At 39.4% G+C, this 19,747-nt stretch overlaps 2 protein-coding genes across 24 annotated transcripts in view; one reads left to right on the top strand and one right to left on the bottom strand.

Annotated features, from left to right (window-relative positions):
• Positions 1–17,120, bottom strand: part of LOC126612193 (rust resistance kinase Lr10-like) — a 103,100-nt gene extending 85,980 nt beyond the window's left edge. For both annotated transcript variants that reach the window (XM_050280556.1, XM_050280547.1), the window contains exon 1: positions 16,263–17,120. In XM_050280556.1, the coding sequence (XP_050136513.1) occupies positions 16,263–17,013 (751 nt within the window). In that variant the 5' untranslated portion in view covers positions 17,014–17,120. The remainder of the gene's footprint in view (positions 1–16,262) is intronic.
• LOC126612375 (uncharacterized) lies at positions 1,038–15,327 on the top strand. 22 transcript variants are annotated; one of them, XR_007619072.1, is made up of 10 exons: positions 1,417–1,553; positions 1,811–1,888; positions 2,066–2,196; positions 2,339–2,645; positions 2,742–3,651; positions 4,157–13,841; positions 14,153–14,267; positions 14,438–14,543; positions 14,750–14,940; positions 15,054–15,327. XR_007619072.1 is itself a non-coding variant. In XM_050280790.1 (7 exons), exons 1-4 carry the CDS (start codon positions 1,335–1,337, stop codon positions 14,239–14,241), a joined length of 486 nt encoding a protein of 161 aa, XP_050136747.1. In that variant the 5' UTR covers positions 1,038–1,334; the 3' UTR covers positions 14,242–14,267; positions 14,438–14,516; positions 14,750–14,940; positions 15,054–15,327. The 22 variants fall into 22 exon arrangements, 4 of the variants coding, with proteins under 4 accessions (XP_050136747.1, XP_050136737.1, XP_050136742.1 ...); XR_007619065.1 differs by having other exon boundaries at positions 4,157–11,893; positions 13,803–13,841; positions 14,438–14,940; XR_007619059.1 differs by having other exon boundaries at positions 14,438–14,940.
• Positions 17,121–19,747: the final 2,627 nt, after the last annotated feature.

Genomic DNA, 19,747 nt, shown 5'->3' on the forward strand with positions numbered 1-19,747 from the left:
ATCACAGTTTTTTTTTTTTTGGGTATGCAAACATTTGATATTATTTTTTTTCCAAATGGTTTTTTCTTTTTCAAATAGTTGGTGATCAACATATAAGCTCTGTGTATTTTTTTCAATGTTTTTGTGAAATTATATTTTTTTTGCTGTTTTTTAAGTATAGTTGTTGACGAATTATTATTAGGTACAATACATTACGTATATATTATCTGCGGGTACGTTTGAATTTACTAAAATCATTAATTGGTACGTTTGATTTGATACATATTGTTAATATTGGTACATTATTTTTATTTTGGTACGTTTTATTTTGAACACATTTTGTATTGGTACGTTTATAGTATTCTCAATCCTATTTTCTCTTAACGTACTAAAAGAAAAACTCATTTTGGTACGTTTGATTTTGGGGGATTTAAAAATATTTTAAACTATTTTGGAAAAAAAAATATCTTAAATCGTAGATAATTATTGCTAAATTGTAGCATTATTGTGAAAATAAATTGAATCTAACCAACTTTTTTTTTTACAATTATCTCTAATGGAGGAGAGTGTAATCAAAAGGCTAGATTATAGGAAATTTGTTACAATATAATGGGCATATAGCACCAAAATTATGATAAAAAAAAGTTTAATCAAATCATTAAAAGGCATGGATGTTTGATCTAGAAAATTCAAAACTGAGGCGCCTATATCAAAAGATCCCTAAAAATTAATGTGCCTACTTTTTAAATTTGTAACAAAATTAATTTACCTACTTTTTATGGTATTAGTATACATAAATGTAGAATATATGTCCGTATATATTTGATCTAATTAGGTTTTGGATTGGAGGAGTTGACACAAAATTATAAATATATTAAACAAATTTATCTATTCTAAAGTTGGAGGGGAATTGGTCTGTACATTGCTACAGTAAACAAATGCTACTCAATTTCACGTTATTTACAACAAAGCTATCAGATTTGGGTTGGGTTGGAGGGTAATTTGTTAAAAGTTAGGAGGGTAATTTTGTGCATAGGGTTTAGGTGCCCTCCTATACATGACCCTTGAGTTTACTTTATTTACACCACTGCCATCAAATATGTGGCTGAATTGGAGGGTATTATTAAAAGTTAAGAGGGTAGTTTTGTTCAAGGGGTGGGGGCGACATTCGCAGACGGAGGCCGATGGGAGCCATGCCCATTGCACAGAGAGAAAGGGAGTGATGGGGGAAATTACAGACAGAAAAGGAAGGGATGGGAGGATTTGATGGATGGTCACAGAGAGAGATTCGGTGAGGGATGTGAGGGGAGATTACAGAGAGATAAATAAAAGGGAGGGATCGGGGGATTTGAGGGATGGTCAGAGAGAGAAATAGTGAGGGAGGGAGGGATGGGGGGGCTGATTTTCGGTTCCTCCTTCAGATTTGTTCCGTAAAACCTGTTGGGTACAATTCAATTTCCTCCCCCTTTCCCCTGAACGAAAAATTCGAAACCTACAATTCAATTTCCTCCCTCCTTGGCTTTCCGCTTTACTCATCTCCCGGTGGTTCTTTCTCTCCATACGATTCGATTTCGGTGAGTTCTTCGTTGCCCTCATGATTTCCCAGTTTGATTTTTTGAGCGTCCTTAGTCGTTGTTTTTATCTGGGTTTACTGCATTGTTGCTTTTAGTTTCTGGATTTTTATTTGTTCCGCGGTTCGATGAATCGTGGTTAATAATTTCACACCATGGGATTTTCGCATGGAATTGAGCGCGGGGATTCGGGGTGGGGTTTTACTGATAATTTGTCTTCATTCAAATGAATGGTTAAAATTTCTGAAGTGAGTGTGCAGGTGGGCCCGTTCACTAACTAAGCTTTCAAGGGAACCCATCAGCGGTTTGCTTGCTGGGGGAATTCGGAGACTACCAGTGTATGATTTAGTTATCATTTATTTTTTTACTTAAATTTATCCATATATAATATGTGGGTAAATTTACACTAAACAATTGTGATAAGCCAATATGCCATACGACTTTGAAAGCATTGATTTTGTGTTTAGTTTGCATTTTTGCATTGTGAATGTTGAATTTTGTGTTTGAATTTGTAGCATGATCTTCCGCTGCAGCATCCAAATTTTGCATTTGTAAATTGTCAAAGAAAAACGAAGTATGAGGAAATTATAGGAGATTGTGTCGGCTTTGGCCATGAAGGGTATCAGCAGCTTGTTCCCCCATACAGGTGATTAATCGTTTTTCAGTCTGTGTTCTATTTGGATGAGAAAGTGATTGAAAATATGATTTTTTTATTTGTTGGTTGATTTTGTATGGACGATGTATTAATTTTATTTTTTTTGGGATTTTGTGTATTGGGCATTGTGTAGAACCAGCAATGCAAGAGCAGGATCTGATCAGTCATGCCTGAAAAGGGGTTTGTTTCTCAAATCACATTAATTAATTAGATTATTAACGTGCGTTGGAAGGCTCTTCAATATGATTTCTAATTTCTCCTTTCCAGCATTCTCTTTTTGGTTTTTGGAGTATGTATGTGATTTGTATTTTTTTATAGAATAAAAATTAATAAAACACGAGATGCAGCAATTAATTTGCATCCTTATGACAACACATATGAAAGTGCATTCAATTTCAATGTGCGAATGTGTGACAGGATGTGCCTGCCCGCTGCTGCTGGTATGCTTGCTGTTGTTTCTCGCGTTGTTAATTTTTTGTGTGTGTTGATTTGATTAACAACTCAAGCGTATCTTTTTTTTTTGTGTTGGTTAGCAGCCAGTTTTATGGCCCCGATCTAGTGATGCTTCTCAGTGACTGTGGTAATTGCAGTTCATTGCCACCAGTTGGTCAGCTACCTGCTCTGAAAGAGCTATACGTAGAAGGGATGAAAGTTGTTAAGAGTGTTGGTGTTGAGTTGTACGGGGGAAATCAACCATTTCAATGTTTAGAGAAGCTAAAGTTTCGGGAGCTATAGCAGCCTAGTCCAAGTGGATGTGAAAGTCCAGACTTTCCTCATCTTAAGGAGCTGGGGTTATACGAATGTCCGAAGCTGAGAGGAAACTTGCCCACTCATCTTCCCTCCTTGAAAACACTTCATGTGAACAAGTGTGAGGTTCTACATAAAAACAGGGCCAGTAATACCCTGAACGTGGAATCCTTACGAGGATCTCTTGAAAAACTGACAATAAATGGATGCCCGGGTCTCTCATTGTTACTAGAGTCGACGGAGACGCTGCCGTCGCTTCAGAAGCTTGATATTGATAATGTGGTGGGAAAGAGTTGTTGGCGCAAATGGTGCACAACAGCAATCGTCTTCAAAGTTTGACTTTATATAAATGTTCCTCACCCTTGTCGTTCCTTACAAATGGTCTGCCCACCACGCTGACATCACTGAGCATAACAGATTGCAAGAAATTAGAATTCCCATCACGTGAGATGATGGCCAAATTGACTTCCCTTCAGTCTTTGCGTCTATCCAACAGCTGTGAACGCAAAGGCTTGAGTATTTGCAGTTTAGTTTTTTTTTTCTTCATTTTAGAGATTTTTCTACTGTTTGGTTTTTGGGTTTTGTCTAATTTTTGTGGTCTGCTTTATAGATTGTTCTCTTTGGAAGCTTCTTTCCAGCCTTGACCTTCTTCTTGCCTGGTGCCTTCTCATTGAGTATTGGAGGAGCATTAAAACACAGGTGTGTGTGTTTTGTCGACATAAGAGATGAATGACATAAAAACATCCGTCTCTGTATTTTTTTGTGCTTTTTCTAACCCATCAATTTCTTTTGAGTCAACCAAATAGTCCCAAATTGCAACTTATGTTGTGAGGTATTATTGTCTAAAATTAAGTATGCATGTATATTTTATGTTTGTGCCCGCGCACACATCCGCATGGTGTTAATCTCTGTGGGTCATCTATGTATATGTAGATATATCTATATGTGTGTGTGGAATGCAACATATCGGATTTAGGTTATACTGTGCATAGTTTTATTGCCTGTTATTATCTACGATATCACTATGCCATTTCTATGCAGGCTCTGAAAGTTATTCATGAGCTTTATAAGCACTTACCATAATTTAAGCAGTCTGTTTTGGGTTCTTTTTCATTAGGTCATTAGCTACAGATTAATGGAGAAACGAGGACCATGCCACTGATTTGGGTTCTTTTTCTAATTTTCTGATTTTGGGGTTTTGCAGGGAGAACTCCGCCTATGTACTTACATTGCCGATCCCAAGCCCGGATAAAGGAGGAGGGGGAGGGCGTCAGGTAGTCGACAGTCGGCACTCCATGATCACGTCGAATCCTTATGAAAATGAATTCAGAATAAAATTGCGCTAAAGCTAGGGCGTCACCCGTAAGTGGCGCGCTGTGTGGCCCGAGCACAGTGATAAGTGAGCAAGGGTCGCTGTATCTCCATCGGCACCCGGATGCAGTGTTAAATGAGCAAGGGGGGCATAGGAACTTCTTTTCGAACGACTCCACTCAAAGTTGTTTGGGAGCATATGCTCCTATCAACTTTACACGGGACACACAAAAGAAGTACTTTGATCCTATTAGACGGGGGAGGGTGAAGAAGCTAGGACAGAAGGGTAGAGTTCAAGAAAGCAAAATGCGTTTAGGAACGTGGAATATAGGAACCTTAACGGGAAAATCTATGGAAGTAGTGGAAGTTATGGTGAGGAGAAGGATAAATATTATGTGCCTACAAGAAACTAAGTGGGTTGGTAGTAAGGCAATTGATCTAGAAAACTCAGGGTTTAAACTTTGGTATTCGGGCACAAATAGAACGAGAAACGGTGTTGGCATCATCGTGGACAAGACCTTGACACAAGATGTTGTAGATGTCAAGAGGGTAGGAGATAGAATCATGGCAATCAAGATTGTAATAGGACAAGAACTTATCAATGTGGTTAGTGCGTACGCACCTCAAGTAGGGTTGGATACGAGTTCGAAGGAGAAATTTTGGGAAGACCTTGGAGACTTGGTGTAAGGAATTGCTCAGACGGAGAAGTTATTTATAGGAGGAGATTTAAATGGACACGTGGGCAGAGAGACAGGCAACTATGGAGGTTTTCATGGTGGCCATGGTTTTGGGGAGAGAAATGAGGATGGGGAAGCTATCTTGGATTTTGCAATGGCATATGATCTCTTTTTAGCCAACACCTTCTTTAAGAAGAAAGAAGAACATGTGATCACCTACAAGAGTGGGTTGTCAAAAACACAAATAGATTTTCTTCTAATGAGAAACGAGGATGGGGAAGCTATCTTGGATTTTGCAATGGCATATGATCTCTTCTTAGCCAACACATTCTTTAAGAAGAGAGAAGAACATGTGATCACCTACAAGAGTGGGTCGTCAAAAACACAAATAGATTTTCTTCTAATGAGGAAAGGGGATCGTATAACTTGTAAGGATTGCAAAGTTATACCAGGAGAGAGCGTGGCTAATCAACATCGCTTGTTGGTGATTGATGTACATATCAAAAGAGTGAGACAAAAGAACAAGACTTGGAAGTGCCCAAGGACTAGATGGTGGAATCTAAAAGAAGAAAAACAAGCCATTTTCAAAGAGAAAGTAATCATCCAGTGTGTGGGATAGAGATGGGGAAGCTAGCCAAATGTGGGATTCAATGGCTAGTTGTATCTGAAAAGTAGCAAAAGAGGTATTAGGAGAGTCAAAAGGCTTTGCCCCACACCAAAAAGAATCTTAGTGGTGGAATGAGGAGGTACAAACAAAGGTGAAGGCTAAGAAGGAATGTTGTAAAGCCTTATACAAGGATAGAACTGATGAAAATGGTGAAAGGTATAGAAAAGCGAAGCAAGCTGTGAGAGAAGCTAAGTTAGCGGCTTACGACGATATGTATAAACGACTAGATACCAAAGAAGGAGAGTTGGATATCTATAAACTAGCTAGAGCAAGGGAAAAGAAGACAAGGGACCTAAACCAAGTGAGGTGCATCAAGGATGAGGATGGAAATGTTCTTGCTACAGAGAACGCGGTTAAAGACAGATGGAGAGGTTATTTTCATAATCTTTTCAATGAAGGACATGGAAGGAGTGCTTCTTTAGGGGAGTTGAGTAACTCAGAAGAGTGTAGAAACTACTCTTTTTATCGTCGAATCCGGAAGGAAGAAGTGATTGTAGCTTTGAAGAAGATGAAACATAGAAAAGCAATAGGCCCAGACGATGTACCAATCGAAGTGTGGAAAGTTTTGGGAGAGACATGTATAACATGGCTCACTGACCTTTTCAATAGGATTTTGAAAACGAAGAAGATGCCAAATGAGTGGCGAACGAGCACTTTGGTGCCTATCTACAAGAATAAGGGCGACGTACAAAATTGCATGAACTATAGGGGTATTAAGCTAATGAGTCATACAATGAAGCTCTGGGAGAGAGTCATTGAGCATAGATTGAGGCAAGAGACACGGGTTTCGGACAACCAATTTGGGTTCATGCCAAGGCGCTTAACCATGGAGGCAATCTATCTCTTACGAAGATTGGTGGAAAGATATAGAGATGGGAAAAAGGATTTACACATGGTTTTTATAGATTTGGAGAAATTCGTATGATAGGGTCCCAATAGACATTCTTTGGAGGATTTAGAGAAGAAAGGAGTACGAGTAGCATATATCCAAGCTATAAATGATATGTATGAATGAGCAAAGACTGCTGTAAGAACTCATGAAGGACAAACTGAAAGTTTTCCCATAACTGTAGGATTACACCAAGGCTCATCCTTAAGTCCCTACCTTTTTGCGTTGGTAATGGATGAGTTAACAAGACATATTCAAGATGATATTCCTTGGTGTATGCTTTTCGCAGACGATATAGTGTTGATAGATGAAACACAGGAATGGGTAAATGCAAAGCTTAACCTTTGGAGAGAAGTGTTGGAATCTAAAGGTCTTCGCCTAAGCCGATCAAAGACAAAATATATGGAGTGCAAGTTCAGTGCAAATGGAGGCCAAAACGAGTTAGGGGTGAGGATCGGAGATCAAGAAATACCAAAGAGCGACCGTTTTCGTTACCTAGGATCTATCTTGCAAAAGAACGGAGAATTAGATGGAGATCTCAACCATAGAATACAAGCTGGATGGATGAAGTGGAAGAGTGCATCCGGCGTGTTGTGTGACCGCCGTATGCCACTGAAGCTCAAGGGAAAATTTTATAGGACGGCAATAAGGCCGGCGATGCTGTATGGCACAGAATGTTGGGCGGTGAAGCATCAACACGTACACAAAATGGGTGTAGCGGAGATGAAGATGCTTCGTTGGATGTGTGGGCACACGAGAAAGGATAAGATTAGGAATGAGGATATCCGGGGTAAAGTAGGAGTAGCCGAAATTGTAGGAAAGATGAGAGAAAATCGGTGACGGTGGTTTGGACATGTGCCAAGAAGGCCTACTGACGCTCCGATTAGAAGATGTGACTACTGGACAGAGGTTCAGGGCCGAAGGGGTAGAGGAAGACCTAGAAAAACTTTGGAAGAGACTCTAAGAAAGACTTAGAGTACCTGGATCTAACGAAGGACATGACACAGGACCGAGCATAATGGCGTTCTAAGATTCATATAGCCGATCCCACTCAGTGACTTGGATTTTCCAAGTCTCCAGCCGAGAAGTTTTCCTCACTCAGGAAATTAAGGGAACACTACCCCAACCTACATGCTCCACTCACAAAGCTTCAACAAAAGAAAATTCAAAGAACTTAGCGAAGAAGGCTTTGATGTATTTAACACAATACGTTGAAATGAAGGAAAGCTTATTTATTGATATCATCGATAAGCTACAAATATGTACATATACATAAGTCAAAATAAACAAACAAGAGGGAGCCTTCACAAAGGTTGCTTAGGAGAAGTCTCAGCAGTCGGTAGAGCCCCAGAAAGAGAAGGCACCGGAGGGGGATCATTCGGAGCCTCAGTACTGGACAGAACCCTAGAAGGAGGAGGCATAAGAGGTTGATCATTTGGTGCTTCATTACGCGGTACAGCCCCAGAAGACGAAGGCAATAAATGCCTTTGGAACAAACCCACAAATCTCTGATGATCAAGTAAAACCTGACCATCAGATTCCTTCATCTGGTCAAGCTTCCTCTTCATGTTTGTAGCATAGTCATGTGCGAGCCGGTGCAACTGTTTATTCTCATGCTTGAGCCCTCTAATCTCCTGTTTGAGACTCATCACTTCAGCCGCCAATGATTCAACTTGGCGGGTTCGAGCAAATAGGTGTTGGGCCATATTAGACACAGAACCTGCACACTGAACACTGAGAGCCAGAGAATCCTTAACAGCTAACTCATCAGACCGTTTGGAAAGTAGTCTGTTATCTTTGGGAGTGAGAAGGTTCCTGGCCACCACCGCAGCGGTCATATCATTCTTCATCACGGAATCCCCAACGGTAAGAGGACCAGTAGGGGAGACGAAGGATGGGCGCCATATGTTGTCTGGAGAAGGCGGGGCTTCCTCTTCAACAAGGTTCAAGTCAAAACGACGGTCGGAGGGGCCAGACATTTTCAAATGTGTTGAAGAGAGAAGAGGTCGGACAAATCAAGATCTTAGAAGTGTAAGAATGGAGCTTCTACTGGTGGAGATTCAAGTGTGCTTTGGAACTTAATGTCAGCCCCTATAAAAATCTGCACTCAACGGAGCTTCAGAAATCGAAGAGGCGCCTGCTCAGAAATCGAAGAGGCGTTTGCTTTCTCAAAAGCAAGGCTGCTCAGATACCACGAGGGTCGATCTCAGAAATCGAAGAGGCGTTTGCTTTCTCAAAAGCTGGGCTGCGCAAAGACCACGAAGGCCGATCTCAGAAATCGAAGAGGCGCTCAAAAGTTGGGCTGCTCAGAGACCACGAGGGCCGATCTCAGAAATCGAAGAGGCACCTACTTTTCCAGCCTTGTCAGTACCTGTCACACACACACTCAGCTTTGCGAAAATTATGGGGATTCGGTCGAAGACTTCTGGTGAAGTAGAAAGCACATGAGTCTTACTGTTCAATCACCCACTTCCCACACGCAACAGTAGCTCATGGGTACCACATATAACTTTTCCAAAGTTCTCTGCCAAAGTTGAACACGTGAAGTTTGCAGCTCCCACTACATCGCTCTGATCAAGAAGGGTAAAAGAATAGCAAAGAAACAACACTAACAAAGTTTAGACACATAAATTTTGATGGTCGAACTACCATATTATTACCCACAAGGGTAAAGGAACAGTACCACTGCTGGATAATTGGAAAGTCCCTGTGTGTCAACCTCTGTGCTTCGTGGCAAGGTAGACTATCAAACATGCCCAACCTTTACTCACATTCGAGAAAACACTCCCAACAAGATTGCTTGCTCCAAAATCGAAGAGGCACCGTCCTTCGAATCTCGAGAGCCAGACTCCCAACATGACTACTTTCTCAAAAATCGAAGAGGGTAAAGAAACAGTACCATTGCTGGATAATTTGAAAGTCCCTGTGTGTCAACCTCTGTGCTTCGTGGCAAGGTAGACTAGCAAACATGCCCAACCTTTACTCACATTCGAGAAAACACTCCCAACAAGATTGCTTGCTCCAAAATCGAAGAAGCACCGCCCTCCGAATCTCGAGAGCCACTCCCAACATGACTACTTTCTCAAAAATCGAAGAGACATCGCTCTCCGAATCTCGAGAGCCAGACCCCCAGCATGATTGCTTTCTCAAAAATCGAAGAGGCACCGTTCTCCGAATCTCGAGAGCCAGATCCCCGATAGGATTGCTTGTTCGAAAACCGAAGAGGCAACACTTTCCCAATTTCAAGAGCCGGATCTCCTTGGATAAAGCTATCTGTAATCTTCACTCGCAACATTAGCTTTCCAGCTACCACAGACCACTTTTTCAAAGTGCTCTGACAACGTTAAAACATGTGAAGCTGGCAGCTTCCACTACCGTGCTATGACCAAGTAGGGTAAAGGAATAGCATTACTACTTGTTGTTAAGGAGACTCCTATATATGTCGACCTCCATCCCCAACGGATAGGCAGACCTGCAAAAATGCTCAACTCTTCCTCATATCTGAGAGGGCACTCCCAACGAAGCCTTTCGAAATATTCAGCTTTCTTTCCCCCCGATAATACCTCTGCAAACAAGCTATACTAGAGCAAGAATATCTCATATCATCAGGGTTAAAAGCAAGAGTATCCCATATCATGCTTTTTCCTTGTCTTTTTCTTTGGCCTTGTTCTTACCTGCAAGACAAGAAGAAAGAGAGCAATCAGTCAGTACTTGGAATCAAGCTTCCAGCCAGGAACTGACTGCCTGGAACCCCTTACCTGATTACTTACCTGACATTGTTCTCGAGTACTCATCTTCAACATCTTATGCTTCCAGGGAAGATACCGCATCTGCCTGAGGAACAGATAGGGCAAGGGAGAAGGATATAAGGAAGCATGTGGAGACAAGCGTAACAGCACACGTGCCGATACATCCATTACTCTGTCAAAGCAAAAGTATCCCATATCAGTAGGGTCGAACGTACTCTAGATTTGATGGACTTGTTTTGACCCTCAAATTCTTCAGTCGGCCTTATACTCTGGAGGAAACCAGAAATTTCTCCAGCTCAGTTCAAGAATAAGCTTGTGGAAAGTTACTTCTTCAAAAGCAAAAGTATCACATATCATCTCTTCTCATTTTCTTCTCTTTATCCTTCATGCTGCCTGCAAGATAGGGAGATTGTGAACAATCAGCTGGAGCTATGATTGCTTACCTTGTCTGTCACCTCTTTCAGCAGATCCCCTAGCTCGGCGATTTGGGGGACTCCTACTACATGGTTTGTATCGCGCTTGACCAAGCCTGAAACTACAAGTAAGCTTCAAGTGAAATTGATACATTACCTTGTGCATCTCCACCAGTTAAAGATACTACCCCTGGATGGAGGAAGAGTACTTCCAGAGAAGATGCCCCATCTACCTATGAGACAGATAAGGCACGTCAAGACGATACCACACTCTGATACTTAGAAGTTTCGTGATTACGAGATCATTCTCCCACAATATTTCCTAATGTCATTTGTACTAAATCATTCACTTGTACTCACTAAAGGAGAGCTTGAACCTATGTACTTGTGTAAACCCTTCACAATTAATGAGAACTCCTCTATTCCGTGGACGTAGCCAATCTGGGTGAACCACGTACATCTTGTGTTTGCTTTCCTATCTCTATCCATTTATATACTTATCCATACTAATGACCGGAGCAATCTAGCGAAGATCACAAAAAGCGACCGTTTTCGCTACCTAAGATCTATCGTGCAAGAGAACGGAGAATTAGATGGAGATCTCAACCATAGAATACAAGCTGGATAGATGAAGTGTAAGAGTGCATCCGACGTGTTGTGTGACCGTCATAGGTCACTGAAGCTCAAGGGAAAATTTTATAGGACGACAATAAGGCCAGCGATGTTGTATGGCACAGAATGTTGGGCGGTGAAGCATCAATACGTACACAAAAATGGGTGTGGCGGAGATGAGGATGCTTCGTGGGATGTGTGGGCACACGAGAAAGGATAAGATTGGGAATGAGTATATCCGAGGTAAAGTAGGAGTAGCCGAAATTGAAGGAAAGATGAGAGAAAATCGGTTCCGGTGATTTGGACATGTGCAAAGAAGGCCTACTGACGCTCCGGTTCGAAGATGTGACTACTGGACAGAGGTTCAGGGCCGAAGGGGTAGAGGAAGACTTAGAAAACCTTTGGAAGAGACTCTAAGAAAAGACTTAGAGTACTTGGATCTAATGGAGGACATGACACAAAACCGAGCGCAATGACGTTCTAGGATTCATATAGCCGACCCCACTTAGTGGGAAAAGGCTTTGTTGTTGTTGTTGTTGTTGTTGGGGTTTTGCAGGGAGTACTAATGTACTGATTTTCTGGGATTTTTTTTGTCCTTGCAGGATTTTTGGTCTTTGAAATGGGTATGTGTTGTTTTTAATGTTTCAGTTCTAGCGTTTTCCGTTCTTCGTTGCTTCGTGATTCTCATTTTTCAGTGTTGGGTGATGGAAATTTGTTAAAGTAGTTGGTAGTTTTTTGAGAAAGTTGGCATTTTTAGTTATATTTTCTGTTTAATCCTAAATGTTTTGAAAACTCATAATTTTTTTGTTCTGGGATTTAAAAGCATCTTTTCCAGATTGGTTACAAGGGTTATGTTCTCTTCAATTGGTTCACCTAATTTTGATTAGTTTTAAGTTTTGTCCTTTAAGTTTGTCTTTTAAGTTTTGTTCTTTAAGTTTTGTCTTTTAAGTTTTGTTCTCTAAGTTTTGTCTTTTAAGTTTTGTCTTCTGTGCTGTAATGAGAGATTTCCGTTGGCCTTTCGGATTTTGGCATGGGAAAGTTCACTTATTTGCAAGGTTCTAAAAAACGCTAGGCGTTAGTTGGGCGGTGGGCTAGCGCCTAGCGGCTAGGCGGCTAGGCGGGATCTAGGCGGGCGCCTAGGCGGCCTAGGCGGATTTAGGTAAATTTCTTATATATTTTATGAATTAATTAAATTTACTATATCAAATGTAAATAATTATTAACTAATATGTTATTTCTTATAGAAGAACATACATAGTGAATGTTTTATGTACATATATAATATATTTGTCTAGGAAAAAAAAATATTATCTAAATAATTTTTATAACATATATATATATATATATATATATATATATATATATATATATATATATCCCAAACTTTTAAAAATATAAATAGCATTGGGAGAGGGGCGTAGGGTTTCTAAAAGCACACTCAGAAATAGAGCATATTTTAGTCTTTATTTTAGAATCCTAAGGAGCACCCTACTCGGATGCACGACATGTGTGCAAATCTGGAGATTCTTGCTGTATCGGATACACCAATGCTTAGTCAAAATTTCCTGCTAGGGTTTATGGTGGACATGTGTGTGTGGTCTTCATTATTAAACCCATTAGCACCTCACCTTTTCACATCACCCGTCCATCACCTTGGGTGGTTTTGATAATTAAAACCATCAACATCCATGGTTTTGATAATTAGAACTACCAACTTTTCCTTGGATTTGAGAATCTGAGATCCCATTCATCGCCATCAAATATTGAAATGTTTCATTGTTCATCTCTTTCTCCCTCTTCTCACTCTCTATTCCCTCATCTTCACAGAGATGAGTTACAGAAATTCTCCGGTAATCTCTCTCTCTCTCTCTTCGTAATCGACGAGCTCCTCGACTTGAAGTCGCAGCCAAGTTATGAAGAATCGAGATGCGAGAGCAAGTGGAGAGTGGAGACTCTGGAAATTGGGAGTGACGATCGACGACGATGAGTCGATGACCCAGGAAACCTCTTGAAGTTGCAGCAGGTGAGTGCACTGCAGTTGAGGAAGAAGAGACGAAGAGACTTAGTTTCTGAAATTAGGGTAGCTGCAAGGCACGGGAACTTAAAAACAAAAAAACAAAAAGAAAACCGCCTAGCTCCGCCAGCCGCCTAGCCTGCCTAGGCGCCTCCTAGCCCGCCTAGGTGCCGCTTAGCCACCGCCTAGAGCCCAGCCGTTTTTTCCCACCGTTTTGCACAAAAACGCCTTGGCCACCCTCCGCCTAGCGCCTAGGCGGCCGCCTAGGCCGTTTTTTAGAACACTGCTTATTTGTCTAATTAGATTGTGGATGCCTTCGATTCTTTATTTAATTGTTCTGTTTGCGTTCGGGTGTGATGATCTAAATTTCATATGTTTGGAATTATTTACTTAACACCAATTTGTTACATTCAGATCTCCACCCCACATTTCACTAGTTCAAATTCCATAGAAGTTGGTTATTGCAGATTGCGTCTACAATTAGATCAGAGATCAACTACTCTTTTGTTATCCTGCAGAAGATTGCTTTTGGGAAGGATCTGAAGTAGTTTCTCTCTGTATGTTTATTCCCATGTAGCTCTGTCTTTTCTAATTGATGGTGTTGATATTACACTGTAATTCATGATGATGATTTAATTGTTTATTGATTTGTAATTGTTTGTGAATAATGTGGCATATATGAATTGCAATCTGTGTTTGTATGAAAGGGATGGCATATTATGTTGCTGACTTAATTGTTTATGTTTTTCATATTTGCGAATGGTGTTATGATCAATTAGGTGATTGCTGACCTGTGACTTTGTTTGGAGCTCAAATTTTGTGAGCATTACATTGGATTGTTTTGATGTTGTTTTGGTTGACAATGCAGGGATAGGAGAAACAAAGAGGATGACACTTATAACTGCCATTCCCCATCGGCCGTCTTCAAATTTGGATCACAAGAAGGGAGCAACATAGGTGTTTTCCTTCTTTATTTAGATATGGTTAGTGTAAATAATTGGACAAAAGAGCCAAACAAACCCTGTTCTCTCAAATGGAGTTGATGATGTGGTCGACGGCCACCAGCCCCAACTCAAGAGTTTGGCCTTCATATAATTGGATTGTAGTATAATTTTATTTTTGTTCATTTCTTTTTTCCTTTATATAAGTGCAGGTGTTGTGATGTTTTGAATAAAGGGTGATGAAAGGTGGTTCACACACTTCCTCCTTACTTAAAGCAAGTGGAGATGACGGTTTGTATAAAAAGAAAAACTTGCCACGTACTTCAATTTTCTATTTTATTAATTATTGTTTGGTTTTCCAAATGTTGTATTCACAAAGAGAGACCAATTATGTCTTTGAGAAACAAGTTTCTTTGTCTACATTGCGAGAATTTGCAGTTTGCAACTTTCATTGGTTATTATATTTGATTGAGTTAAACTTGGATTTCTGGATTCTGACTTTTTCGTTTGTTTCTTTGTTGCAGAGTTGGCTTCATTTCATTCCAGGAACTCTCTAAATAGGGCCAAGAACTCACTAAATAGGTAGTCAAGAGGAATTCAGTTTTGCCTTCAATTTTTGCCTTCTGTTTACATTCTTCCTGGATGCACTCTCACCGCTTCTCTCGCTTACCACTTTTTTCTCACTCACCGCTTCATCTCTTCTGTTGCTTACAAGGTCGTGTCATATATTTTTTAATTTTGTGGTTTAATTTATTGAATATTTGAAAAAAGAGATAAAATTTTCAATTTTCAATTACTGATATGATGTTTGTTTTGAAAATCATGAAGGTGAATGGAGAGATTTACAACCATGAAGAGCTGAGGAGCCGTTTGCCAAATCAGATTTATAAGGTCTCATCAATTATGAATAAACGACTTTTCATTCCCAATGACCTTTATCGTTTTTCTTAATGGGTTAGCTGAACATGAGGTAGATGCTGACTTTATCAAATATGAGAATGTTTTAGGATTTCATTCTAATTTTTTGGCTGTTTGATTACTTTGCTTTTCGTAATTTGTTTTGCTTATCGTCAATTGGATGGGACAAAACATATTTTTGTAACCAGTTTGTACTTTTTTTTTTGGTGGAAACTAGCCAGTTTGTACTTTTACCATCTCGGTTTTGATGGAATTGGAGCTTTCAGTAATGGGAGGGAATTGGAGTTTTGAGTAATGGGATTTTTTAACAACTATAGTATCATTTGTGATTCATTTATTTATAAGATACTATATAAGAAACTGTTATTAGCACTCTAAAAAACTCATTCTACACTCGCGACAAGTGTATTTTTCTTTTTAATTATGGAAAGTTTGAAGGGCAAAATGAGAATTTTGGAGTGCCAATAACAATTCCCTATTATATATAGCTCTACTGGGAAGGCTACTGTATATGTCTTCATCCTGTTAAATTGTATATGGCTCTTGATGTCGGCTGAATTAAATCAAAATGAAAACCAAGCTGATCTTACCAGCCGATATCACTTATCACTTGCTTATTTAAATTATTTGAAGATGCGTATGTGGATTGGTGATTTTGTTGGATTCACTTAGCTCAAATATATGTTATCTGAGTCGCTACATTTGAGAATGTGATTCTGTTCCTACCACCATTTTGCCCACTTTTTGTGGAAATTATTCATTCCTGTTGTGAATAATACATTCATCCCCGGCAACGAAGTGCGGGCACATTTTATAGTTTAAATTAAATCACACAATGGGTCATCAATAATGACAAACTCGTCATTTATGCGAGTCAAACATGAGGCCACCTACCTACTAGTTTAGTGGAATACCACAAAGTGACATGTTGATACCTTTAAGTCTCATATAATGGATTGCAGAATTAGGATATACCTAGACTAATTTAGTCAGTGCGTGAACCCGAACAATTAACAAGGGTTTTATTCTTGCTTGAATGTTTGTTATATGTTCCTAGTTTGACAAGGCAATTATATTTCCGATTACAAAAGTTATTAATTTAGTCGAGAATTGACGCACCTGAAATGGTGTGAGGAAAACATGTAGACACATCAACCGCAGTCCACTGTCCTGGGCATCTATCTTCCCCGAAACGAAGCTCAAAGCCATACATGAGGGCATTGTGTATGTCTTTATAAGAGAAGTTGCTGTAGTCTTCAACGTAGCCGGCAGCCAAACTCATCCACTCTACACTGCAACCCTCATCCAAATCCCATGCTTCCAACCTGCCCCCGACATAGTCAGCGACCATGACATAGCTATACGTTTTTGGTTGACTCGAAGAAGAAGAAGAAGTATTATTCAAGCATGGAGCAGTGTCCACGTACAGAGAAGAATTCGATGGATTCGAACACTTCAAGTAATATATAGATAGAGAATTGATGTCATAGGTGGGCCAATATGGAGAATTGATGTCCTCGTTGGTGGGCGGAATATTTTGAGACATGGAAGAGCAGTTGTTGCTCTGAAGGCCAAAATCTACGAGTCGAATTGTTTTGGAAGTGTAGTTGATTGCCTGGACATGGTACTTTCCGAAATAAGGTAGGTCTAGTACTGTAATGTTGCTCTCACAGTACAGAGTATACCTTACGTCGCCACAGTACTTTGGATCATCGTTCAGTCGAAAAGGATGGCTTATGTTGTGGATATGGCCGCAGGATGAAGTGCAGGACTTGGCACTACTGTTGTCAGCGTTACAAGTTTCACTGCAAAAGCAAAGAAGAAGAAAGGCTAAACTTAAGGTGAAGGACCTGCTTCCACTAATTTCCATTGATCTGAGAGAGAGAGAGAGAGAGAGAGAGAGAGAGAGAGAGGGTACTATAGCTTGAACACCAAGGAGTTATATAATATGGGAGGGGTTAAAGCGCTTCGCTTAAAGTTGCAGTAAGCCCGGCAAATATCCTAGGGAAAAGTCGGTCAATGGTGTCCTATAGAGAAAAGTCGGCCTTGGTGTTTGACACGGTCACTCACTCTCTCTCTCTCTCTCTCTCTCTCTCTCACATTGACGAGGGACACTGTAATTAACAAAAAAATTGTTCTTCAGAGATAGATTTTGAAATTCTTATTTTATATAAAAAAACACCTAATATTAATCATTCAAATGAAATTCCTAAAATTAAGTATAAATAATACATAATAAAAACTGAACACATACAATCAACGGTCACGATCATGAAATCCTTCGGATCCTCAGAAAAAAATCCGACGATGATCTTTTTCTGTGTAAAATAATTTGAGGGTATAATACTGGATGTGCGATTAAACCGAAGAACCCACCCACCTCCATCTTCTCCGACCAACTTGAACCCAGCCACTACTACATGTCATCCCGACAACCCACTCTCAGCTTCCCAAACCGCCATTTTTCACCCATTCACCTACCACTGCCATTATTCATTCAATCAACCCAAAACACGAGAGCCACCCCCATCTCACCAGTCGAACAGATGCAGCCACCCACCCATTTAATCCCAGTCCAAAATCAAACCCTCTCCTAAACCCACCCCAGAATCCAATAATTTCAAAAAATGGCTGATTATATCATTTCAAGAACCTCACAATTCCAAAAACTAAAAACCCACTTCAAAGATGTAATATTTTTCTCTCTTCCTCTTTTTGGGTTTTTTTTTCTTTTTTTTTATCAATTCTCTTCTGGGTTTTTGTTTACAGTGTAAAATCAACACTAATTTACTAATTTTGCTTTGATTTCAAACACTATTGAGGCGTGATAACCTGTTGCAAGCTCAGCCATGGCGGCTACTGCGAAATCTAACGGAAAAACCATCACAGACTCTGCCATTTCATCCAAGGTTCCGACAATAGCAAAACGAATAGCTGTCGCAGATTTCTTCCAACATCAATCACTACGCGAAATTAATTGTCAATGAAGACGATCCCATTCCCCTTCGAAATCTGCTGGGGAAAGAGACCTTCTTTCAGATCTGCTCTGAGACCGGTTTATGCGAGAGAGTGGTGAGCCTGACGACAGAGAGAAATAAGGGCAGGATTGGAAAATTGGAAAGTTCATTTATTGGTTACTGTTTATCCGTGTTTCTTCGAAATAAGCTGCTTTTTCCAGCTTTGGGTTTTCAGTGTTTTTTAACCCATAATTTTGAAAGAAAAAAAACTGATTTTAAATGTTTATCAAACACTTAAAATGTTCCAATCTTTTTTCATACCTACTTTTTATTAAAAGTTAAGCTAAACAAAAATCAAGATTAAGTTTACTACTCTGAAGTTTCTTGCTTTTCAACATTTCATACATTGAATTTTTCTCATCCAGTGTCATATCTAAGGTGGGAATTGTGGGACACTTTTATACATCCGTTAGATTTTATGTGAATTGCGTGGCACTTTTATACATCCGTTAAATTTTTTGTGAGAACCTTCGCTGACCCACGATGCGGCATGCATGTGGACATTAAAAAAATTCAAAAAATTCAAAAAATTTTAAAATTTTAAAATTTAAAATTCAAAAATACTAAAAACCTAAACTTTTCATAATATTGAAAGACTGAATCTTTTCACAGTCAGCCAAATTTTCTTCAAATTTTAATTAGATGAAATAATGAATCTTGAACAAAGCAAAACAAAACGTAATATTGAGAGATTCAGTCATTGAAGTGGACGTGGATGTTGGGTACTCAATAGTCCAAGAATGAAAACTCTCATATCAGTTTCTATCCAAAATTTTGGAATTATGTGTGTTGCAACGATTGTCCAAAGGATTATTCTTCTTTTATTAAATTTCCATGAAAAATGAGCATGGAGCACAAAAGTTGAACGAATGATTATTCTTCTTTTATTAAATTTCCATGGAAAATGAGCATGGGGCACAAAAGTTGAACGAATGAAATTTCAACGATTTGAAAAGGGATTGTGAGTTTGACATGTCATTTTTCTTCCTCTAATGCAATCATGTTTATTAAAAGACAAAAATAAATATGACTTTACATAAGGAGAGAGAAGGAGTAGTTTTCTTTGAAAAAATCAACCATTTATTGAAGAGGATGTGGATGTTGATTGATGCGTCGTGAATACGAAAAAAAGGACCTTGAAAGGAGTTGAGACATTCATTAAAAGCTAGAAGAAAAAAAAGTTAAAAGTGTTTTAGAAAAAAAGCAAGAAAGCCTCATTTTCAAAGTTGTGGTCATTGCACAATACTTGATTAGAAGAAAACTCATAGTATTGTATTTACAATTTCAAGTCTTTATGGGGAACGAGAGAGCAAGTTTTCCAATTGGAATATGATATGAAATTTCTACATAACTATATATGACAATGAAAGAAGTCTAAGTTTCTAAATGGAAGGGCTTCCAATTGATGTGAGTTTGTTGAGAAATTAGTGAACAACAGAACAAGTTGCTTCTCCTTTGGCCTTCTAACATGATATCACAGAAAACAAGTTGTTACTAATAAATGTATCTGATTGGTGGACTTAGACGTGCGCGGTACGATTTTTGATAACTAGAGAAGATGGGCAGTGTCATGACAAAATTTATCCA

This window comes from Malus sylvestris, chromosome 2 (assembly GCF_916048215.2).
Source record: "Malus sylvestris chromosome 2, drMalSylv7.2, whole genome shotgun sequence".
Taxonomy (NCBI): domain Eukaryota; kingdom Viridiplantae; phylum Streptophyta; class Magnoliopsida; order Rosales; family Rosaceae; genus Malus; species Malus sylvestris.

Excerpts from the sequence above, each read along its gene's own strand:
- LOC126612375 (XM_050280780.1), top strand. The coding sequence starts at position 1,335 with ATGGTCAGAGAGAGAAATAGTGAGGGAGGGAGGGATGGGGGGGCTGAT. Across the intron at positions 1,554-2,065 it reads CTCCATACGATTCGATTTCG|CATGATCTTCCGCTGCAGCA; the intron begins GTGAGTTCTTCG and ends TTGAATTTGTAG. Across the intron at positions 2,197-2,741 it reads CAGCTTGTTCCCCCATACAG|CCAGTTTTATGGCCCCGATC; the intron begins GTGATTAATCGT and ends GTTGGTTAGCAG.